The 25,837-nt window shown below is 37.9% G+C and overlaps 1 protein-coding gene across 1 annotated transcript; it reads left to right on the top strand.

Moving 5' to 3' along the window:
- The first annotated feature begins 1,830 nt into the window (after positions 1–1,830).
- LOC104588956 (SNARE associated Golgi protein family) lies at positions 1,831–19,175 on the top strand. The gene is made up of 5 exons (XM_010247103.3): positions 1,831–2,023; positions 16,926–17,207; positions 17,725–17,961; positions 18,076–18,293; positions 18,798–19,175. The coding sequence occupies exons 2-5, from the start codon at positions 16,956–16,958 to the stop codon at positions 19,066–19,068; spliced, it is 978 nt and encodes a 325-aa protein (XP_010245405.1). The 5' UTR covers positions 1,831–2,023; positions 16,926–16,955; the 3' UTR covers positions 19,069–19,175.
- The last annotated feature ends 6,662 nt before the right edge of the window (positions 19,176–25,837 follow it).

The raw sequence follows: 25,837 nt of genomic DNA on the forward strand, positions 1-25,837 counted from the left end.
TTTGAATTTGGATATGACCTGATTCGATTCGATAAATATCCAAATTTGATTGATTATTTAATTCTTATATATGATATAAAATATTTTATATAATTTATATATATATATAATAATTATGTTATATAAATAATTTATATATTGTATATCAATAAAATATTTATTAATTATCTAAAATAATTAATTAATCAAATTCGAATCGAATCGAATATTCAAATATTTAATCAGATTCGAAATCGGATATTAATTTTCAATATCCATCGGATATTGAATCGAATTCAGACATCAGATTTTCTAATCGGATTTGAATTCGGATATTGCTTGATCCGATTCGAATTTGATCCGTTTACACCCCTACCTAAGTCTATATATTTGTTTATTTTTTTGTTGCAAGTATGTATATATTTATGTATATACATATTTATCTATTCATACATGTATATCATATGTCAAAAATTTTAACGGCTTATTTGGCTCACAGTCGAAATTGGAGTTGGAATTGGAATTGAAACTCTCAAAATCATAATCAAAATGGTCTATTCTCATAATTGTTTAATTCAGACAGGAATCAAAATGGAAATTGGAATAAGGTGGAATTAAATTTCATTTTAAAGGAAGGGGGAGGGAATGACTATTCCCTTAAATAGGAGAACGCCGTTCTACCAGGAATAGAAATGGGGTTCCGATTCTATCCAACCAAACAATTGGAATTCCGATTCAACACCCCTATTCCTACAAGCCAAATGTGCTACAAGTCTATGCATTTTTATCTAAAACATAAAACTATCACACATAATAATGCTAGTATTTAATTAACATGAACCTTTATAATCTAGCAGGCAAACGGAAGTAGAAAAGTCGGGCTAATTCAAGACCAACCTGAACCCAACTTGAATCCAACATTGGGGGTTCAACAATTTGAGTTACGTTGGATTAGAGTTGACCTCAACCCAACCTAACCTTGCTTGACTTGCACCCCTAATATCTTCTACAAATTGGATTATTCTATTTTCAAATGATTTGAAGGAAACCCTTGCCAAATAAGACTCCAAAAAAGATCAACCTTCTTAAGGCATCAAAGATGAATCACTCTTTGATAAAGGTGATGGCAAAGGGCTGAAATCTAGAAATAAAAATGTATTTATCACAAAGTTTTATTTAGGCTCAATTTGAAAGGAGTACAACTACAAATATGTATATTTTAATTACATATAAAATAATATAAATATATAAAATTTTATACTCTATATATTTGTATTTGTACTCTTTCCAAACTGAGCGTAAAGGATTAATTATTTAAATATACTCTGAAGTTTCATTGAATTACTGTACTTAATTATTTAAATGTACACGAAACTAACATATATATCACATGGCTTTCAAAGTTACTTAAATATATATCATGTTTTTTTAGGTATTTAATCATTGCCTTTTGTCCCCATAGTGGTCGTATTTCATTTTTTACTTGGCATCCTACATTACTTTTTTTCAACAATAATCTGACAACTCTTCTCAAAGATACGATGGTGGGAGAACCAACCGAGTCACCACTCAAGAATTCGGATCTACTGATCAAAACACACTGCTATTCACACTCATCCAGCTGAGTCACCACTCAAGAATCAGTCTGAATGAATATTTTGGACATTTTTATGCCTTTCAATAAAGATTTCTAACAAATTCAGAAAATTTAGGGGAGGTGATTGAAATTATCATAATTTAAAGGAGGTTTTAGCAACGATCAAAAATTTGAGGGGAGGTTTCAGCAATTTACCGAAAGTGAAAAGAAGTATTGCAATTTTACAAGGAAAGCTCAAGAGTTGAAACTTTCCCTTGCCGAATGTTCTATTCCGTCGTCAGTTTTGAATTTTCTTTTCAGCACCAGCAAGGAAGCAACAACCCCTTTCCTTCGAACTCCTCTTAATACTCTCCCTTTTCTTTTTCATATTCTTCGATCCTAACATAAAATATGAGGCTTTTGGTTTGTTCCTCTTCTTGAAGAAACTCGCAAAGCATTTTTGTATAGGTAAGCTTCATTTTTCTTATAACTCCAGTTGATTCCAATTCTGAAAAAGAATATTTGGTTTTCCTTTTTTTTCTTGTTTCTTTTCTTTTTTCTTGGGATGTTTCCAGATACTTTTCTTCCATGGCTTGGATATCCTGCTGCTGTTTTAATGTTTTTTTTGAGGGGGGCGGGGGGATGGATTTAGTAAAGATTCTGATTAACTGGATGTCTGTTCTTGTATACCTGTTCAGTGAAATCCATTTCGAGTACTAGGTACAAAGTGTAGCAAGTTCTTGAGTTTGGTGATTCTCTAACGTAGAAACTATTCAGAAAGATTTCTATTGTGGGATAACGGAGGAGTTTTTAGCTAGACGACGGTTGAAAAGTGTAATAGTGGTAGTTAGGGTTTGTCCTTGATACAACATAAAATTGAGCGATAACCTCATCTTTCTTTATTGGAGAATTAACCAAAGGTCCTTATGTAGTTGCTACTTGCTTTAATTGAAGAAGTCGTAGAAAAAAAAAACAACAAAATGAATATATGGAAAAGCCCTTGAAACTTGAGGTTTCTCTTATATCTCAACCTCTTTTTGGCAATAAACTTGGCTTGCAGTAAGTCATGTTAAATTAGTTTGGGCTTAAGGCAAACTTCAGTATTTTTGCTTTAAGACTGATAAAAAATGCAAGCTTTTGCCTTTTTGCAAGTTAAAGAACTATCATTGCCCCTGTTCTTTTCAAGATATTTTATTGTGTAGTTAAGTTTTCTCTAGTCAATCAGCCAATGTTCCTAGGATTGGACCTTAAGAATTTTATGTGGATGAGCTCATAACTTTCACTCTTCTACAGATATTTTTCATGTTGGAATGAACCCTTGGGGGGATCATACAAATTGGAAGCGTCTATGTCGTCAATGAGCGATGAAATAATCTCCTAATGAAATTATCAACTGATTATCAGGAGGAAACCCCTCCGAGTACATTTATAATTCTATAAAGGGTTTGAACACCAAAAAGGAAAAAGAACACTGAATGCTGGACGTGACTATGTCCCATATATGGGCACATGATAGACATGCATTTACATTTAGCATATTTTATTTTGTTGGATACAAATGGGGTCATCACTTGGTATGATGGTAAAATCCAAGGCTGTCAAATGTGAGAGGGCAGTCACTTGTAAAAAAAAAATGTTGGAGAGTAGATCCATGTACAGTCCACCCCTCCCCAGATCCTAGACTGCTGGGACCATTATTTGATAATGACATTTTATTTTGTGCGATAAAAATGGTACATGCTCTACCAAGGAATACTATAACTTGGTGCTTTAGCAACATAGTCATGGCAGGACATTTGAGAGTTGGCAAAAAATAGGGTGCACTGACATGGTTTTAGTAGGGAAGAGGAGGCCAATTGGCTAAGAGTGTCTTCCTTATTGCCCCTAGATAGCATTTGGTTTAAAACATGGCATGGGCTCTAACTTCAATGCAGGCATCCACTAGTTTCTAGCAAGTCAACCTCCAAAACTTATGGTGTAGGTACATGTCAATAACAAATATAAAATTAAAAAATTGATTTAAAAATATGATAAAATAATAAATCTAAAGATAAAAATCTTTGAATTGCCAAAGTATTGACTCCTTATTGACGTTTCTTTCTCTCATTATACCATAGGACAAAAGAAAAATCATCAAACATTCAAATTGCCACAAATTGAGCCAGACAAAGTGCTGCATCTCTCAAAAAGTAGTATGTAAAGTAGAGTTGATAATGGGTTGGGCAGACACAGCAGATCCAAAGCGAATTGACCTATATGAGGTCTGGGTTTGCATTACAATTATAATTGGGTAGAAATCGATTTTGGTTGCTCTGAACCATTTAAGATCTAAACCAACTATATATAATTGTATATGTATATTGGCATATTACAAAGCTACATTTGGTTGTGAACAAGAAAAAAAGGGAAGGTTTAGATTTTAGGGTTTAAGTGAAGGAGAAGAAGAGGGAAGGAGGGTGATTCCAATGAGCCCCTAACCTTGTTCTCTCTAACATTTATTCATTATGAAAAATAAGTGTACAACTACATCATTGCCCTTGATAGAGAAATATAATCACAAATCTAACCCATACAAAGACAATGACTAAAATACCCTTACAACATTTGAGTACCTATCCTGGACCAGACCCAACCCTTACAACATTTGAGTCGGGTCCATTAGAACCAGGTCTACCTTAGCCTGGACCAAACCCAACCATTGATGGCACTAACTTCAGGCCAAACTAGCGGTCTTCAACCATGTATATAAATCATAAACATGGGAATTGCCTTTTTTTCCTAATTTTTTCATTGTAAAATAAAAAAAAGGGAAACCAAGAGATATTGTAATCAAATTCCATCTAAAATCAAACCTTACTAGAATCTATAGTTGTCACCAGGGGTTCATGTTGTCTTTATGGCCTGTTGATGTCACTCAATTTGTTGATACAAGTAGGTATCTACTAGGTGTTCCATTTGGTGAGTGTTCCTTTAATATGGTAGGTGTTGCTATGATACCAACTTGTGGATGGATAGTTAAATAGGGAAAGAAAAGTGAAAGGAAAGAGGAAGAAGAAACATAGAACAAAAATAAGATTTTTGGGGAGAGAGAAAAGGCTATCAATTGGGCAGCCCTCTGTATCTATTGAAGGGATGAGAGATCCATCATATGGATGGCCGAACCCTGCAAGTAGACCTGTTCATGGGCCGGGCCGGGCTTTCACTCTGTATTAACAGAATTTTCTAAGGCCTGAGCCCGAGCCCAACCCGACCATCGGGCCTACAACTCGGGCCCGAGCCTGGCCCTCAGAAAAGCCTGAAGCCCGGGCCCGAAATTTAGCCCATACTATTACTATTACTACTGCTAAAGCGGCTAAATAGAGAGAGAGAGAGAGAGAGAAATTATAAAGAAAAGGATAAAAAATATATATTAAATATTATTTATATATTTTATATAATATATAAAATACATATTATATATTTTATAAAATATATAATGTTGAGTCGGGCCGAGTCGGGCTTTTTTGACAAATCCCGAGCTTGGCCCGAAGTCAGGCCCGCGGGCCTAATTACATGACCAAGCCCGACTGGGGTGCGGGCCGGGCCATCGGGCTACCCGGCCCATGAACAGGTCTACCTGTAGGTAGGTTGGGCGAAATTTCAAAATTTCTCTCTCTCTCATGTGGGAATCACATTCCCTATTTTAGAAAACTGCATTTTCAAGGATCAATCTTGAACCTAAACCAGACCAGATCTGAAACCAAAAAGGGAGTGGAGGGTTATACCTGATACGAAGTAACAATAACATCCAATGAAGGTGTTCACGCCCAAGGATAGATCCAAAGACTGCTTCCACCGAAGATGACACGGTGCAAGATGAAGTAGAATCAGTAGGATGGCTCTTCAGCAAGAACCTGATTTTTCAGCAAGAATCTGATGGAGGACTCCCACAGGGCTCTCCCAAGAATTTGATGAAGCAGAATCAACAAGATGGCTCTTCAGCAAGAACCTGATTACTTTTTCTACCAAAAGGTAATATCAAGAACACTTCTTGATCGCTCCCACAGGTGGAGATCGAACTGGTATGGCGGCCGGAGTAGGAGAGAGCAAGAGAAGAAGACAGAAGCAGTCAAACTATATGCTGTCCTCTCTCTTAAATCAGTAGACTGATGGATGAACTTGAGGTTTGCCCTGCTCCTCTATTTATAGCCTTAAAGAAAGGTTCTCCTAATCCCATTAGGAGTTTCCTAATCCAAATCTTGTATTTGGATCTGAACTTTCTTTAAGAGATAAGGATAATCCCATATCTTATCTGTAGATAAAGATCAACCCTCCTAATCTAATTAGGAGTTTTCTGATCCAAATCTTTATTTAGATCTGGACTCTCTGAGTGGATAGGGATAATCCCTTATCTTATCTGTAGATAAAGATTAGCCCTCCTAATCTAATTAGGAGTTTCATGATCCAAATCTTTATTTGGATCTGGACTCTCTGAGTGGATAGGGGATAATCCCTTATCCTATTTGCTGATCTAAATCCCAGAATCGCCTCTCTTTAATTAATCTCATTAAGCCAATTCGAATTGGGCTTTAGGCCCATTAAGTCTATGTGCTCACTTAACCTCCTAACTGCTGCCTAGTTGGCTATCCTTGTACAATGCCTGGGTTCAGCCCAATAAGACCCAAACATTAATCTACACATCAGCCAGATGGGTTCAGCCCAGCCTCTGTTACAAGGCCTGGCCGAATTCACTGTAGGAAATAGCGAACCTCTGAGCCCATCACCATGCGCTCTTAATGGGCCCAACATTTACACTAAATGGTCTTTGGGTCAAGCCACCTTATGAAAACCCAAGGACTGTGGGCAGATGCAAGATTAGCCCATCAGGTATTACCCTCAATGGTCTTACACTTAACCTCTCAGCCCTTAATGATCAAACACTGCTCGACAAGAGAGGACCTATCCCTCGGCTGCAAGGTACAGTGTTGCACTCTCTACTCACATGAATCCTGGGAATTAAAACCTTTTGCAAACATTTTGAAACCATAATATATATATATTATATATATATATACATATATATATATATATATAATATATATATATATATATTGCAAAACAAATTTCAACGGTTGAAATCAACTACCGGTAGTTTTGTTTTCCATCAGAGAGAGTGCATCCCCGATCATTCACTTTGTTCGACAAAGGGGCTGATCCTATCACTATGATCATCCACTCAGATGAATTCTCGGACTGTCTCAACATACCCAGGTTTTGACCCCCTCTAAGGATCTCACTGATTGGCATATCAAAGATAGTTTAGTTCAACACCTAGTATAGTTTCATAATCGAGTGTAGGGGTCAGGTGTAACATTCCAGTTTTGCCCATTTATCTCCAAGGTCCAAGGCAATATTGAAATTCTGGTTCGGTTCAGGGTTTCAAGAAAACCCACACTGCATGTACCTCAGGTTTCACCCTGGTAGTTGAGACAAGCTACCCCGACCAACTTGTCGGTACATTAGTGTCAGCCTTGGCAGGATAAATCTCCCCAGATCTATCCATCAGTTGTGAAGATTCTAAACTAACACGAGTCTCATATGTGTCCAGTTTAAGGGTATTACACAGAAACACACCATGATAAAATGAATCAAATATGCACTTTATTCATTTACATTAAATGTCATAATGTACATCATTCTGATTGGAGCTAAGGGCATACACTATCTAACATCTACCAGGTGTTCCATTTGGTGAATGTTCGTTTAAAATGGTTGGTGTTGCTATGATACCAACTTGTGGATGGATAGTTAAATACGGAGGAAAAGTGAAAGGGAAGGAAGAAGAAACATATAACAAAAATAAGATTTTTGGGGAGAGAAAAAAGGCTATCAATTGGGCAGCCCTCTTACTAAAGAATGCTGGAAGACCATTATGCCCTTATTTAGAAAATAGTACAAATTAAACCTTTTAACAGTACTTAAGTGTCAAAATTATCCCAAGGGAAGTGATCAAAATAAAAAATAAGATTTTGATCTTGTCTTAGATCAAGATCGTATGTTTGTGGAACACTTTTGGAGATACTCTAGGTGAGGTTCAACATCAAGCTCCAATTTAATAGCTTGTACCACCCACAGATCGATGACCGGACCGTAGTGAATTGCAAAGTTAGAAAGCTTCTGTAAATGGAGTTGAGCAAGTCTCCTCAGTCATGGGACACATTGCTACAATTGGTTGAACTCTACCAAATTGTATATGCGTTTAACCCTTTGGGTCCTCTAGAGCTTAAAAAGTTGCCCACTCCAACAAAGCCTCTTGTAAAGGTGGATGACATGCTCACACACCAATAAAGAGACCTGCATCAAAGTCAAGGTACAACTTGAAGCATCTAACTCCTACAGTCCTACTATAAGGACTAGGTAGATAAGCACAAAATAAAGGTGACCATTAATGTGGGAGACTTAATCTAGGTTTATGCTCTCTCCTAATTGATTCTTGTTGAGTGGGTTGATTTATGTTGGGCCGATTTATGTTTAGTTTGTTTTCTTTTAATTTAAGAAGTTGTTGGGCCTTGGGCCCATTAGTCTTTTATTTTTAAAAGAATTGTAAGTACTTAGTTGAGTTGTCACCCTACTAGGGGCATCTTTGTAATATCCCATATTTAAGTTAATTATAAATAGAATGAGGGGTTGGCGGCTAGGGTTATGTATCACTATCCTAGTCGACCTTCTTCTCCTTTTCTTCCCTTTCCTGTGTTTATTGCTGAAACTCCCAACTTTCCCCTCTTCCTTTCACAAGAAGCTTGGCCGAAATCAACACATAAGGCTTTCTGCTTGGTATCAGAGCAGGTTAAAGGTTCTTGAAGAGATTCACTCTTGTAGCCCTAGATCGGCCGACTACATGGAGATTTAAGAGGCTGATCGAAGCTCTCAGGTAAGCCCAGTTTTTGGATTTTCTTGATGGATCTGTATGCCCTATAGCTGGTCTAGGGTTTCTCATTAGAATCAGGAAAAACTGGAGAAAGGGGAACAATTTTGATTTTGTTGGACTCTTCAATTTTGACCTAGGTAGTGGCGCCCTAATTTTTTAGGGTTCCTCTGGGTTTTTTGTAAGGAGCGATTCAAGTTCCATGTGGTTTGGAGGCTTCTAGAGAGGGCAGTTGCTTTTTCTCTCTCTTCTTCCATCCCACCGAAAAGGAATCTTTCGTGGGAAGAAAGTCCAGGATACCAAAGGAGTGTCGTTGGTTCCAGAAGGTATTCTGTTTGTTCTTGCTGCATTTTTTGGTTGTTTTCTGTGCCTCTTTTGAGACACATGGAGGGACACAGAGTTGAATATAAGCCCGAGAATGAAATGTGACCAGTGGGAGGAGGTGCTGGAGACCCCTTCGGAGCTGGGACCATTACTATAGTTAGGTTGGATGGTACAAACTACTTGGAATGGTCCCAATTTGCAAAGATGGCCATTGGGGCTCATGGAAAATTGGGGTATATTACTGGTGAAGAGGTGAAACCCGAAACTGGCAACTCCCGGTGGGTGCAGGAAAATTATATGGTAATGACATGGTTGTGTAATTCTATGTTGCCACGTATAAGTAAAAATTTTTATGGGCAAACACTGCTAAGGAGATATGGGATGGGGTTGTAGAAACCTATTCACAAAGGGAGAATGTTGCTAGGGCTTATCAACTGAGAATTCAAATTATTGCCACAAGGCAGGGAGATAGATCTGTTGCAGCCTATTTTTCAGTCCTTAAGATCCTGTGGCAGGAGATCGACCATCTAGAGACCTTTGCTTGGGAAACCACCAAGGATGCAGCTACCTATCAAAGACATTTAGAGAAGTATAGGGTGTTTGAATTCCTTGCTGGCCTTAACCCTTAGTTGAGTTGCCGCCCTACCAGGGGTTATGTATCACTATCCTAGTGGACCTTCTTCTCCTTTTCTTCCCTTTCCTCTGTCTATTGCTAAAACCCCCAACTTTCTCCTCTTCCTTTCACAAGAAGCTTGGCCGAAATCAGCACATAAGGCTTTCTACTATTCCCTATAGACAAACTTCAAAAATTGTAGAACAGGAAGTTTGGACTATCACATCATTGAGAAGATTAATGACAATGCCTATTGGCTTGAGCTTCCCTTACATTCCAAGACTTTAGATATATTTAATGTTAAACTCCTACTATAAGGACTAGGCAGATAAGCATCTAAAGAAAGGTGGCCATTAACGTGGGAGACTTAATCTGGGTCGTGCTCTCTCTTAATTGATTCCCTATAGACAAACCTCACAAATTGTAGAATAGGAAGTTTGGACTATCGCATCATCGAGAAGATTAATGACAATGCCTATTGAGTTGAGCTCCCCTTACATTCCAAGACTTTTTTTTTTGATAGGAAACGGTAACTTTCATTAGATAATTAAAAGATTATAGTCTTACCACCCACAAAAAGGATGGAAAAAGAAAATAAACTTACAAACATTTCCAAGACAAAGCCTCCCTAGTAACTCCTTGCTTAGCTAAAGTGTTAGCCATTCCATTTGCTGACCTTCTTACCCAATTAAAGTGCACCCAAATCTCCCTTGCTAAGCTAATAATCTATCTTAGAGGTTGTCTAAGAGACCACACTCCTAGGTTTCCAGTTTGCATCCACCTTATTACCAGCTTGGAGTCTCCTTCCACTTCTAATTGCTGCATGCCCCATTGTTTCGCCAATTTCAAACCTTGAATTTAGGCCATTACTTTTGTCCTTAATGAATCTCCCACCCCAATTGGGCCCGAGTAAAGGGCCAAGACTTTTCTTTCCTCGTTTCTGTACACACCCCCAACTCTCGACGGACCTGGATTACCCAAGGAGCTTCCATCAAAGTTTAGCTTCACCTTGATCTGAGGCGGTGGTACCCAACAATCTTGTACCACAGGGGAGGAAGGCGAGGATATTGCTATAACACTCCAATTTCTAATTAAGTCTGCTGAGGAGAAATCCTTGAAGAGATGATGTACTTTCAGCTAGTGCATAACCTTGATGTTGACAACCTCCACAAGTGCTTCCTTGGATTTTTCTTGCCCTTGGAAGATCCTATTGTTTCTCTCTTCCCAAATTGACCATAGAATGGCAGCTCTTGTTATTCTCCACATTACCTTGCCCCTTTTCCTTGGTTGTTGGAAGAAGCTAGAGTAAAAAAGGTTACACTTGGGGGGGGGGGGAACCAATTCCATAAATAATAAGCAAAAGGACAAGAAATCAGAAGACGAGTCGCCGTCTCACCATTTCTTAAGCAAAGGTAACAGACATGTGGGGAAAGGCTGCAGTCTGTTCTTTTTCTTTGAAGTACATCCATAGTATTGATCTTTTGAAGAGCCACTTCCCAACAAAAAGCCCTAACTTTTGGCGGCATAGGAGAATACCAGATTTCTTTAGCAGGAAAAGAGATAGACACAAAAGAAGATTGGACTAAGGCATTGAAGAAAGATGAACAAGAGAAAGTCCCTGAAGAGGACTCTTTCCAAATTCTATTATCTGGGCAAGAAAGATCTAGGAAAACTGAATTCAACACAGTGAATAACTCATCTGCAGAAGCCAATTCTGAATCCCTCAACCGTCTTCTCAAACCCAAATCCCAAGTCCCCTCAGACACACGAAGTGAGGAGATGGTTTTGAATTTATTTAGGGAAAGAGAATACATTACCGGGAATCTATCCTTAAGGGGGGGTGTTCCCAAGCCAAAGGTCCTCCCAAAACAAAATTTTATTACTTGAACACACATCAAATTTGATGAAAGGTTGAAAGGAAGACAAGACTCCAACAATAGCTTTCCAAGGGGAGAAATGAGAAGCCCTAGGGTCGACGCCAGCATCCCATCCATTAGCTGCCATCCCATGAATACTTTCCACCACCAAGTGCCACAAACTGTCCTGCTCCAAAGGAAATCTCCACGACTACTTTCCTAACAAAGCTACATTTCTTAATATGATATTGCCAATGCCTACACCTCCCACTTCCTTTTTCCTAGAAACTACTTCCTACTTCACTAAATGGTCCTTTTTTGAGTCTCTCCCAGCAAATGGAAAAGAAACAGGCAATCCCTGCTCCCCTATTAGTGCAACACAGGTTGATCTTGAGGATTCCTCTCCCAGAAAACTCAACTGGCGACATGTCAGGTTTTATTGTTTCTAGTTTTTGTCTTGATTCTTGTATTCCTTGAGTTTTTGATACTAATCTGCCCCCTTCCCCAGTTGTTTTATCTCAGCCCACAGGTGAAGTTGACACTCGTCCAAAGGCTACCCATCCTACTGACACTCTTCCAAAAGTTGACTGTCCTAGTGATTCAATTGAAGTAACAAAGATGTTAGAGGATGTGGAGGCTCTGTAGGATACTGTGGATGAAGAAGAAAGGATTTGGGGATTAATTTTGTAGACCTTTAGACTCTTGGTAGAGAGGAATTAGGGGAGAATTTTGAAAAGGAACAAGAGGGTGACACTCCAGTTCCTAGTTCCCAAGTAAGGGGAAGGGAGGGAGAAAGGGTAAAATTGGGCCAAAAAACAACAAAGAGAAGAATTGGGAAGAAAAGTCAAAAAAAGAAAAGAGTGGAAGAACAAGATATTTCGAAGAAAAAGCTTGGAGGTGGGACACCTAAAAGGAGGAAGAAGAAATTGAGTGAAGTGGAGAGATTGAGGTGTGAAGTGGACTATGACAAGGGGTGTTCTGGGAGAAAAGGAAGGTAGTCAGGTTAGCAAAAGGTGGTTTTTAGGGTTGCTCATAAGTTAGGTTCTCAATGAAGATTATTAGTTGGAATGTAAGGGGATTGGGGAGTTCCAGGAAGAGAAGAGTGATAAAGGAAATGCTCAGAAAAGAAAAGCTAGATATTGTGTTGATTTCGGAATCAAAACTATTAGAGGTGGATAGGAGATGGGTGAGAAGTATTTGGTCGGCTAGAGGACTGAGTTGGCTTTTGCACAGTTTTGGGGGGCCTCAGGGAGTATTCTAACAATTTGGAAAAACGAGGATTTGGATTGTACAGAAGAATTAATCGGTAACTATACGGTTACAGTGAAATTCAGAAGAAGAATTGATGGATTGGAATGGCTTTTAACAAATGTTTATGGGCCAAATTCGTATAGAGAAAGGGAGGAGTTTTGGGAGGAATTAGCAACTATAAGGGGATTGTGGGAGGGTTCGTGGTGCTTGGGAGGAGATTTTAGTGTCATCAGGTTTATAACTGAAACAAATAACCCCAACCATAGGATCACCTCAAGTATGAGGAAGTTCAACCGTTTTGTGGATTCTTTTGAATCAAGGGAGCTACTGTTGGTGCACGCTGATTTTACTTGGTCTAATTTTCAGGAAGAACCACTTTGTTGTAAACTAGACATTTATTATCTTCAAACTGGGAGGAAGAATGGGGTGGTTTGGTGATGAGGGCACTACCTAGATCTACTTCGGATCATTGTCCAGTTAGACTATCTCAAGAAAGACTAGGAGGAGGACCTTGCCCCTTTAGATTTGACATGTGGCTGTTACATCCTGACTTTCAAAAGAAAGTGAAAGAATGGTGGGAAGAGGATCGGGTGGAGTTTAGGTGGAAGGGATATAGGTTTTATAAGAAGCTACAAAAACTAAAAACCAGGATCAAAGCTTGGAACAAAGAATAGTTTGGTAGAATTGAAGACAGAAAAGAGGCTATTAGTAAAAGGATTCAAGAACTTGATGTTGTTGAGGCAGAGAGAGGATTGAGGCGTGAAGAAAGGGAAGAGAGATGGAAGTTGAAACAAGAATTGGAGAAAATTCTCAAAAAAGAAGAGATAAGTTGGAGATAAAAATCAAGATGCAAGTGGTTGAATGAAGGAGATGGTAATACAAGATTTTTCCATAGCTCGACAGGTGGAAGAAAGAGGAAGAACATAGTGGAAAGTTTGGAATGGAATGGGGCAATAATGGCAAGAGAGGAAGAGATTGCAAAAGCTTTTGCGAAGCATTTTAAATCCATTTATGACAGCCCTAGTAGAGCAAGAGAGACTCTAACCGACTTTGAGTGGCATGTTGGAGAAAGGGAATTGTTGGAACCCCTGGAAAAAACCGTTTGAGGTTCAAGAAATAAAGGAAGCAGTTTTCTCTATGGAAAGATCAAAAGCCCCGGGCCCGGATGGATTCACTATGGCTTTTTATCAAGACTGTTAGGATATCTGAGGTGATGACCTAGTGGAGTTCTTTTTGGAATTCTTTGAAAGAGGAAAAATAAATGCGGGTGCAAATGCTACTTTCATAGCTTTGATCCCTATAAAGGTGCCTGCAATTCAGCCCAAGGACTTTAGACCGATCAGTCTGATTGGGAGTTTGTATAAGATCATTTCTAAAGTTCTTGCACTAAGACTCAAGAAAGTCAGTCCTTAATCTCACTGAATCAAGGGGCCTTTGTTAAAGGGAGACAAATTATTGATCAGATTTTAATAGCCAATGAATGTGTGGATTACAAAAAAAGAAAAGGAGAAAAGGGTCTCATCTGTAAACTTGACTTAGAAAAGGCTTGTGATTTGGTGGATTGGGATTTCTTACTAGAAGTGTTGAGGAATAGAGGTTTTGGGGAGAGATAGTGTAAGTGAATGAAGGGTTGTATTACCTCTTGTCACTTCTCAATCTTGGTGAATGGAGTAGCTAGGGACTTCTTTCTTGCAAAGAGGGGCCTTAGACAAGGAGACCCTTTGTCACCTTTCCTCTTTACCTTAGTAGTGGATGTCCCAAGTGTCTTGATTTCAAGAAATCTACTGAAAGGATGGAGAGTTGGGAGGCAACAAGTGATTGTTACTCACCTACAATTTGTGGATGATATCATTCTCTTTTGTGAAGGGGAAATTGAGGAGATGGATAATTTGAGATTGGTAGTGATGCATTTTGAGAGAGTCTCTAATTTGAAAATCAATTGGAACAAGAGTTGTGTAGCGAGGGTGAATTTACGGGATGATGAAGTGCAGTTGGTGGCTAGGGCTTTAGGTTGTGAGGTAAGTGGTTGGACTACCAATCTCGCAAAGCCCATGATTGTGAGACCTAGTGCCATGAGAGGCAAGATCACTTCTCCCCACCTTGCGACCTCTCCTCGGTGCCTATAGTAAACATTGACTTGGTCTTCCATTGTCAACACAGATCATGCCAGCCACCCGATCATCTACAAGCAGAGCTTCCACACACTTGAAACTTCAGTTTCCTTAGCTTTCAGGTGTCTACATGGTTTATCTTTTTTGTTGTTTAGCTATTTTCTAATGATGTTTTTGGCACCAAAAGTTGTAATCTTTTTGAGCTTGACAGTATAAAAGGCTGTTTAGTCTTTGTATTAGGCATTTTATCTTTGGAATTGGAATAGAAGTTGCTTGAGTTCTGCTGTCAGGTGTTTATCCTCTCTTGTTGGTCTTGTTTTAGAGCCACAAAGATCCCCTAAATTCGTATTTCTGTCTACGTGAGTAGAAGCTAAGGTCACTACCTCGATGAGTTGCAAAACCAAAAAAAGTCACTTGTTGCTTCAGTTTCACGTCTGTTGCAGTGTAGTAATGCAGGAGCTGAAGAATCAAATTTGGAATTTTCTGTATTTCTGTATATTGGACAGTATGGGTATTTTCGTCATTTTGACCAGCCCCATGTGGGCTTGGTCTATAGCATTTTGTTCCTCTAGCTTAGTAGTGTTTCTCTTTCAATTTTCAATTTATTTGCATTAGTAGATAGAAAGTTATTATGTTTCTTGATGCACAAGACAAGCAACGACTATTTTGTAATTATGGTGAACGGTATTCTGGGCCACACAAGTCACTCTATAAATAGATGTATTCTCTTTCTTTTGAAGCTAATAAATATTTCTTTAGACCTCTCTTGCAAGTTTTCTATATTAAGTGGTTCCTACAAACCCTAGAGTGATCCTAGGACCCTTGGAGTGATTCCTTAGGATTTCTCTCTCTGTTCTCTTTCTGTACCCTTTCTCTTCTCTCTCTCTCTCTCTCTCTCTCTCTCTCTCTCTCTTTCTATCTTGTAATAGTTTGTTCCAGCCCTATTACATCAGTTTTGGTATCAGAGCTAATGGTTGATCACCATTTTCTCACAAAGTGACTGATTCTATAGGCTTGGGGTATCATTTAAACAATCTCATGGATCTAGAATCAATGATGATAGGGTTTTGAACCATATGAATGGTCTATGGTTGATTTACTTGAGAATTTGGTGGAAGAAAATAGATCTAGTAATGTCAACTATAGGAGTAAGGTTTTCAAGAACGTTAGAAGTGAAAGGGAAGTGCCTAATTTCAAAGGAGATGAAGACCGACAAGCATTCTTTGACTAGATTGCTAAACTAGAACAATATTTCGAATGGCATGATATGTTTGAAAAACAACAATTTAGGTTTTCATGCATGAACATTTTGAGCTTTGCTAAAGTATGGTGGAGAACTCTTGAGCAGTGACTAGAAAATAGAGGTGAATATCCTATTACCACATGGGCAGAGATGAAGAGGTATTTGCAAGAAAAGTACATTCCACAATACTTCCATGATGATTTATATGTGGAGTCGAGTAGTCTTAAGCAAGGTATGCTATTTGTAGTTCAATATATGCATAAGTTTGATGAATTATATATTAGATGTGACATTACAGAAAGTGAAAGGCATAATAGTTTGTTTCATGAATAGACTAAGGGATGATATCAAGAATGAATTGTCTACAATTCAGATTTATGACTTACATCATGCCTTTTAATTGGCTCTCAAGATAGAGAAGCAGCTGGTTACAACAAAGAATTTGAAGACAATGAGAAGAAAGTACAAAGTTGAATATAAAGAAGATGATTTCTTGCATGTTGATGCCCATCCTAAATTAAATTTGTGAATAAAGAATTTCAACCTATAGAAGTTGTAAACATTGAAGATCAAAATGGTGCAGGCTAAGAAAAGATTGGAATTGTTGAAGAAGGAACTTCCAACACCCATGGTCAGCTTGAGGTTAACGATCAAGAAAAGATAGAAGTGAAGCAAGTTGAAGAAATTCAGGGCAAGATGCAAATGTGTTGGTTGTAGTACATGAACTATATTCTTTGCTTTGTGGAGATCATCTATGTATTAATGCCATTACGCATTATCAATTTATCATTTTTGTTTATTCAACATATCTTATTTTCTTATGGGACTTAAGTCAAGTCAGACTAAAATAAGATTGACCAATTTCTGAATTATTAATGGTTAAACTTTTAATTCCTGGTCTAAAATAATTTCAGGATTTTCATTCTTAATATAGGGAGTGGCTCATGACTTCTCTGTCAACTATGATTTTTCCAATACCAATAATGGCTTTTAAAATGTGCATTTTGGTTTCTTACTATTTACTTGCTTCTTTTGGTTGTCTATCTGATACCATGCTTCCATTAGCAGATAGTGTAGGGTATCAGGCTATCAGCAAAGATGCCCAATTCATCTGAGGGACACGAAAAGCTGAGAGCTAACTCAAGCCATCATGTGAGAGAAGAAAGTGAATATGCAAGGCTTGTGATATCAGATAATCCAAGTACGTCAGAAGTTGAATTTTTACAACCTCAAGTAGAATCAAGATCCAAATCTCTTGTCTGGTGGATGAAAGCTTTATTATGGTTCTGTGTTTTGATAATAGTTCTCCTCATTTTTCTGAAATGGGGAGTACCCTTTCTTTTTGAGAAGGTATCTCTTCAACTAATTCTTTCTCACTTGTTCTTTTTGAGACCTTCCATTTCAGCAAGGGGGCAATGCTTGGGCAGTTTATGCCTAAATATAAATGAGATGAGTAATGAGTCTATGAGCTATATATGTAAAGTGCAGGATACATTATCTACTTCGAAATTTCCTTATATTCTGAAAGTAAACATTTTAGAACCTTTTTTCTTGGATGTAGATTTCCATTGAGGGGTTCACCCTAGAGAACCTGAATTTGCTGACAGGTCTGCTGATACATATATTTCTGTATTGCTATAATTGTTTGCTTAAAATATAAACCTCTCTAGATGGATAGACAATAGTAAAAATGATTACTATATCATTTCATTAAATCTTGTACTATTATCAATCCTACATGCAGAGACGTTAAGCATGATGTCTTTTTATCCTCAATTTGTCTATGGGCATTTTGGTCTTGTATGTGGTAGCACCGAGTACATATCTACTTCTGATCTTGAAGCTTTGTCAATGTTATGTGCTGCAGGTTCTCCTCCCAGTAATGCAATGGGAAGCCACTGCCTTTGGACGGCCAGTTCTTGCAGCAGTGCTTGTTGCCTCTCTGGCATTATTCCCTGTTCTCTTAATCCCATCTGGACCCTCCATGTGGCTTGCAGGGATGATTTTTGGATATGGTCTTGGATTTGTGATAATCATGGTTGGAACAACCATTGGGATGGTCTTGCCCTATTTGATTGGTTTACAGTTCCGGGACCGTATACAGGTAAGAGCAGCCATGGGCAGAATGAGAATACTGCTACAATCACTATTACTACCACTGCTGCTACGTTTCTGACTTTGCTTGCATTTTGATTTTGGCATTTCTCAAAATATGCAGCAATGGTTGAAAAGATGGCCCCAGAAAGCTGCTGTTATTAGGCTGGCGGGGGAAGGGAGCTGGTTTCATCAGTTTCGAGTGGTTGCTCTCTTCAGGGTCTCACCATTTCCATACACAATTTTCAACTATGCTATAGTGGTAACAAATATGAGATTCTGGCCTTATCTATGCGGATCAATTGCCGGAATGGTGCCTGAAGCTTTCATTTACATTTATAGGTTAGTAATATTGAAGTCTCACCAAATCGTTTTCTTATTTGTTCATAAACAAAACATAATTAGGAAAGATGTCTATCCTTGGTCAAGGGATCATTACGGGTTTGAGTCTGAGAGCGGCCACTTTGTGCTGAAAAAAGGGGGAAAAAAGCCAATGATTAGGGCTGTATCCAGTTGGCACCCCTCCGAAGACCCCATATTGGTAATGGCCTTTTGGCTTGCCCCTTGCCAGCCTCTGGATTGATGAGGGAAGGCCTTTATTACTGCTAGACTTCTGTTGTTTTGCTTGTAGAGGCATTCAACTGATGGGATAACACTTGATGAGTAGAAAGAGTTTGTTTTCTCTGTTTTTAATGGCTACCCACTCTGCAAGAGACTAGGTTGGAGGGACTGGATGCATCTGAAATGCCATCCGGCTCCCTAAATTCACTTAACTTCTCTTTGGAAATCCCTGCAATTGTACCTTGTCACTGCCTAACTTCTTCCGTGTGGTGGATTTGGGTGCAGCGGGCGGTTAATAAGAACTTTAGCAGATGTGAAGTATGGTAAGCATCACATGACTACTGTGGAAATCGTTTACAACATCATCTCCTTCATTGTTGCGATAGTCACCACAGTTGCCTTTACAGTCTACGCCAAGAGAGCGTTAGAGGAACTTAAAACGGCAGAGGGTAATGTGGAAGACGCAGCCACCTTCGATGGCCGTAGCAGTATTGAGATGGAAAAGCTTCCACTTGAAAGGCCTAAACATTCATGGGTTTCATCTTTCTATGTGTGACAGAGATTTAAGGAATGGGCTATTTAAAGATGGGATCGGTCTGGATGCTTGTTAGATATTTGTAATTAGAAAGGGGAGAACCAGAGAAAATATGAGTGCGTAAACCACTGATGAGCTTTCCATGGTCCATACAAATTGTCTTCTGACCAACTTAACCATTTGTATAGTGAATTCTTTTACAGTAAATTAAAAAAAAAAAGACTAGATATCTTTAGTTGACACGTAATGGATATCTTTAAAAATTGAACCTCGTGTATTTTAGATTCCATTTACAAGAGGTTTACATCTATTAGACAAAGCAAGGTTCAAAGTGTTTTTAGGGTTCAAAGTATTTTGTTACTTTGATATCAGTAAGTATTGGTATCGTATAAACATAGATTTGAAGATGAATATGGATACCTATTTTGATAGGTTTTGGATTAATATGGATATATTTGAAAGAAATGGATACATTTGAATATTTTAGGGAAATTTGTACAAGTCCTAAAAATACATCAATAATAATAAATATAAAGTGGAAATAACTATGAATAAGGTATAAATACAAAGTAAATGCAAACTTTAGTAGAGATACATAACAATCAACAATACTGGGAGTGAATGACATATACATATCATATAATCATATTTTTTTGATTGGAAATGATAACTTCATTAATACAACTTAAGAATAACTTTCTAGAGTTAAGTACAGTTTTCAACCCCTAAACAGGTGTTGAGCCCCCAGTAATCTTTCTTACAAAACTGCCTATAACATTCTCTCCCTCATAGTCCCTTGTTTAGCCAATGTGTCAGTTAAACCATTAGTTGATCTCCTTGTCCATTTGAAGCATGCACCGATCTCCCTTGTTGTGTTGAGGATTTCTCTTATGGGTTGTCTATAAATCCAGGTTCCCAACTTACCAAATTGTAACCACTCCAATCAACAATTTAGAGTCTCCCTCTATCTCAATTTGGTGTAGCCCCAGTTGTTTGGCATATCTTACACCTTGAAGCAGTGCCATCACCTCCGCTCTCAACAAGTCCCCCACTCCTATTGGTCTTAAAAACATAGCCACAATTCTGCCATTTTCATTTCTGAATACTCCTATACCTAAAGGGCCCGAATTAACTCTAGAACTCCCATCGAAGTTCAATTTCACTCTTTGTTGTGTTGGTGAGGACCACAATTCCTATAAATGTCTTCAATTCCTATAAATGTTGTAGATGCCACCACTTCCCAATTCCTATAAATGTCTTCAATTGAAAAATCTTTAAACAAATCCAAAGTTTTCAACCATTGAATAGTCATAATGATTATCCTTTCTACAATTGCCTCCTTGGATTTCTCCACTCCTTTAAAGATTCTATTGTTCCATTCTTTTAACAATTTTCATATAATAAATTTTCTAACAATACATCAAACAATTTGAGTTTCCAATCTACTAAAAGCTCATTGCAAGACAAATAAAGTTGTTTACAAAAAAGGCACATTAAATTGTTGTTGACCAATGAGTTTTATAGGTCATTGATACACGCATCTTATGGTTCTTCCTTATCATGAAAATCATGTAGAATATATAAATTAATTTTCATATTTTTCTTAAAATTTGGCAAGTGTTTTCAAAACTAGATCAGAATGGATGGTTGGACTAGAAAAACTAGGAACTGGTTTCCGTTTCACCCAAAAACTACTTTTTCACAAAAAAAAATATTGATTTGGTTAGTGAACAGCTGGCCCAGACAGTTGAACCATTGAATCGCTGACCCGGACAATGGTTTTTGGATTTTTTTTTAATTTTAATTTTTTTGTTAGAGTGGGCTGTCCATTCGGGCTAGATGGTCAGGTCGTTCGACCTAGGAACCGGACCTAGAATGGTTCCATGTCTGGTCCTGTTTTAGAAACCTTGTTTTTGGCATTAATTATTGTTAGATCAATGAATTGAATTGATAGATCCATTTATGATTCTTTCCTACAATGAAAATCATTTATAGTTTTCTATTGTTGGGATAGTCTATAGAAATAGGCAAAAGAAATAGAAAGAATTAGCAATTTGTTGACCTATGTCAACAACCATAGGGCTATGGTGGCTATAACCTTTATCGGTGGTCAAAGTGTGCCTCGCACCGACCTCATAGCATGTTTTGGCTGTACTTCGAGAACATCTCCTATACTTGTATTTATTATTCATGGGGAGATGTTTCTAATACATGGTGGAATGTGGTTGTGAGGTCAATGTGGGGCGTGCTTTGTGAGGAGCATATCCCAATTCATTTTTCACATAACTTTGTGATTATGTATTTTAATGTTACTAGGAATACTGCAATGGCCACAACAAATATATCATAATTGATCTAGGCTTGCTAAATTGTAGGTATATAACCTACATATTGGGTGCCAATAGGATTCTTTATGATCCAATAGAATCTTGTCATGCTGTATGGGTTAGAGCAAGGTTTTTAAAACTGAACCGGATAGGGAACTATTCTGGGGTTGTTTCTCGGGTTGAACAATCCAAATAGATGGTCTGCTTTGACAAAAATAAAACAAAAAATTAAAAAACAAAAAAGGCCAAAAATTGTTGTCCGGGTTGACGGTTTAACTGCCCAGGTTAGTGGTTCACTAACCATATTAATGGTTTTTGGCCAAAAAGCGGTTTTGGGGTGAAACAGAACTGGTCAGGTGATTGATTCCCTATTTTTCTAGTTTGATCGTCCAGTCCGGTCCGATTTTGAAAACTCTAGGTTAGAGGTTTCAATTGGGACCATTAGGCTCCATTTGTTTTGTGGAATGAGAAGGAAAAATGGAATATTCTCAAAATATCTTTCCCTTTCCAATGTTATTTGGTGTATGGTGAAATTACAATTCACAATTCTTGGAAGTGGAATTACACCATTTTGGTGTGAAAAGTAGAAAAGGTGGAGTAATTTGTTACTTGTTTAACATAAAAGAAACACCTTCCTTGTGGTATTTTTAGTAGTACATCAATCAAACCCACGACCCATTATTAAATATTAATTATTTAATAAAATTTAATAACATAATTTAACTTAATAAATAAATAATTATTAATTACTAACGACTAATTGTTTAATATTAATATTATATAGTAAAAATATTATTAAACAATTAATAATTATTTAAAAATATTACTTATTAAATAATAATAATAATAATAATAATAATATAAAATAAATATTTAATCAATTAATAATAAATATGAATAAAATAAAATACTAACTAGTAAAAATAAAAGATGAATTAATAATCAATAATTAATAATTAATAATAATTTAATAAATTAATAATTAATAATTATTTATTTATTTAATAATTAATTATTATTATTATTATTATTATTATTGGAATTGATTTTCCACTATTTTTTCTTTCAACCAAACAATGGAATGTGAAAAATTTCAACCCATTTCCCTTTTCTCATCCAATCCCATCCATTCCACAAAATCTTCTCTCAAACCAAATGTAACTTTAATGTATAAATAAAGCTTTGGGAAAATTGTTGATAACAAAGGCACATGTTGTTAGATAGTGTATGCCCTTAGCTCCAATCAGATTGATGTACATTATGACATTTATTATAAATGAATAAAGTACATATTTGATTCATGTTATTGTGGTGTGTTTCTGTGTAATACTCTTAAGCTGAACACTTATGAAACTCGTGTTAGTTTAGAATATTCACATCTGTTGGATAAGTCTGGGGAGATTTATCCTGCTAAGGCTGACCCAGATGTACCACCAAATGTTGGGGTGGCCTGTCTCAACTGTCAGGGTGAGACCCGAGGTACATGCAGTGTAGATTTACTTGAAACCCTGAACCGGACCAGATTTCTAGTATTGCCTTGGACCTTGGTGATTAGTGGGCAAAACTGGAAAGTTACACTTGACCCCTAGACTCGATTATGATACTGCACTAGGTGTTGGATTGGGCTGTCTTTGATATGCTAATCAGTGAAATCCTTAGAGGGGGTCAAAACCTAGGTATGCTGGGACAGTCCGAGAATTCATCTGAGTGGGTGATCATAGTGACAGGATCAGCCCCTTTGTCGGACAAAGGAAATGATCGGGGATGCACTCTCTCTGATGGAAACAAAGACTGTCGACAGCCGATTTCAATCGTTGAAATTTGTTTTGCAAAATATATTTTATATACGGATATATTATGGTTTCAAAAATGTTTGCAAAAGGTTTTAATTCTCGGGATCCATGTGAGTAGAGAGTGCAACACTATACCTTGCAGCCGAGGGAGAGGTCCTCTCTTGTCAAGCAGTGCATGATCATTATGGGCTGAGAGGTTAAGTGTAAGACCATTGAGGGTAATACCTAATGGGCTAATCTTGCATCTGCCCACAGTCCCTAGGCTTTTATAAGGTGACTTGGCCCAGGGACCACTTAGTGTAAGTGTTGGGCCCATTAGGAGCCCATGTGATGGGCTCAGGGGGTGCACTGTCCATAAAAGTGTATCGGCCAGGCCTTGTAACAGAGGCTGGGTTGAACCCATGTGGCTGATGTGTAGATCAATGTTTGGGTCCCACGCCATACAAAGAAGCCCAACTAGGCAGTAGTTTGGAGGCATACTGAGCACTAAGACTTCATGGGCCTAAAGCCCATTTCGAACTGGGCTGATTTGATTAGTTAAATAGAGAAGCGGATCTGGGATTAAATCAGCAGATAGGATAGTCTTACTCTATCCACTCAGAGAGTCCAGATCTAAATACAGATTCAGATATGGAAACCTCCTAATAAGATTAGGAGAGGGTTGATCTAATCTGCAGATAAGATAAGGTTCTATCCTTATCACTTAAAGGGAATTCAGATCCAAATATGATTTGGATCAGCAACTCGTAATGGGATTAGGAGCTGATCCCTTTAAGGTTATAAAAGGAGGAGGGGGCGGTAGCCTCTAGCATCATCACATCCTCACTCTTAGAGCAAGAGTTACAGAAGAGAGAACATAGCATCACTGCGCTATTTTCTCTCTACCGCCTCTTTCTTGTCGCCGCCGCCACACTGCCAGTTCGATCTCCTCTTTCAAGCAGGAACAATCAAGATTAGATCTTGGTATCAACCTTTGGAGAAAGACTGATATGAAGTTGTGCTCACAGCCTCTAGCGAATTCTTGTGAAGGATTCGATTCGTTGGACGAACACACTACTGATTCTGCTCCAACATTCATTGTATCATCTTCAGTGGGAGCGGTCTTTGGAGTTTTTCTTTGGGCGTGAACACCTTCGTTGGGAGATATTGTTTCTCTGTATCAGGTATATCTCTCTCCTGCTTTTGGTTTCAGATCTGGTTTGATTTAGGGTTTAGGATTGATCGTTGAAAATGCAGATTTTCTAAAACAGGGAATGTGATTCCTAGATGAGGGGAGAGGAAATTTTTGAAATTTCGCCCAACCTTCCTGTAGGGTTCGGCCATCCATATGATGGATATCTCATTCCTTCAGTGGTATCAGAGTCATGGTTCAAATCTTGAACCAAATTAAATTAGATTTGAACCTGCGCAAATGGGCAGAAGGCGTTCTACCCGATTTGTGCAGATTAGGGTTTTTCTGGGAAATCGGTTCCCAATTAAAGGGCGAATGATCTGAAATTAATTTTTATAAATCTGGAATTTATTTAGAATTGTTCTTTATTATTTTCTTGATTTATGGCTTGTTCGTACAACTGGGGATCGAAATCTTGATTGGCGTAGTGAATGTATAGGATTCGATCAGATGTAATATTAATAGAAATTAGGTTTTCTATTTATTTTAATTTCTTGATCGAAGAAGGCGGTGCAAAAGGAGATTTCGCAGATATCAAGATCGCTATCTGCAATTTGCAGTTTATGAAACTGCAAACTGTGTTCTGACCTTTGTTTTGTAGGATGGAGGTGTGCAAACAGCCCTATGACTGATACTTGCTTGTTCTTTAATCAGTAAATTAATTTCAGATCATTTCTTGAATTAAATCTTTAATTAAAAATCAAACCCTAGACTCATTCGAACCAGGTTGGTCCAAACTGGTTGGACTGAACCTATGGTTCGATGGAGGCTGATTGTCAGCCCTAATTTTCCACTTTTGGGTCAAGGGATTGATGGTTAATAAAGAGGCTTAATTAGGCTCACACCTATAAGGCCCAGTTTTAAGGTGTTAAAACTGCAAAAGCCCACAAATTGCAGGAAAGCTATATCGGCCGAACTGCCAAACCCTATTCGGCCCATATACCTAGATAATATTAATTGGTAATATTATGGATTAAAATGGGCTTTATAGATATTAATTGATTGGATCAATTCTATCATTGCATGTGATGTATGGATGTGTGATGTGCTACGTACATGGGCCTTAAGTACTTGGTCCATGTAGATTCGACAGTGGCTCTTGCGTACACCATGGCTGAATGCACATCATTGCCATGGTGTCCCTAAAGATCATTGGATGATCTCCCTTAGTGGTGGGCCCCACACCCCTGAAAAGGATACTGCGGGACCCTAGCCGTTTAGGGCCCACCTAAATCTGGCTTCATGAAAGTTTGTGGGAGCCACTTTGGTTTGACCTAAATTAAACTAGAGCGTACCTTTTGTTCCCTCCTGAAATATGAGTGCATGTGATTGGGGGATTCAGATGATGAACTCTCTAAAGGCCTTCTTGTTAGACAGTTGTATGCCCTTAGATCCAATCAGAATGATGTACATTATGACATTTATTGTAAATGAATAAAGTACATATTTGATTCATGTTCCTTTGGTGTGTTTTGTGTAATACCCTTAAACTGGACACT

The sequence above is a fragment of the Nelumbo nucifera genome, chromosome 4, assembly GCF_055504915.1.
Source record: "Nelumbo nucifera cultivar China Antique chromosome 4, China Antique-T2T, whole genome shotgun sequence".
NCBI lineage: Eukaryota > Viridiplantae > Streptophyta > Magnoliopsida > Proteales > Nelumbonaceae > Nelumbo > Nelumbo nucifera.

Excerpts from the sequence above, each read along its gene's own strand:
- LOC104588956 (XM_010247103.3), top strand. The coding sequence starts at position 16,956 with ATGCCCAATTCATCTGAGGGACACGAAAAGCTGAGAGCTAACTCAAGC. Across the intron at positions 17,208-17,724 it reads TACCCTTTCTTTTTGAGAAG|GTTCTCCTCCCAGTAATGCA; the intron begins GTATCTCTTCAA and ends TATGTGCTGCAG. Across the intron at positions 17,962-18,075 it reads AGTTCCGGGACCGTATACAG|CAATGGTTGAAAAGATGGCC; the intron begins GTAAGAGCAGCC and ends CAAAATATGCAG.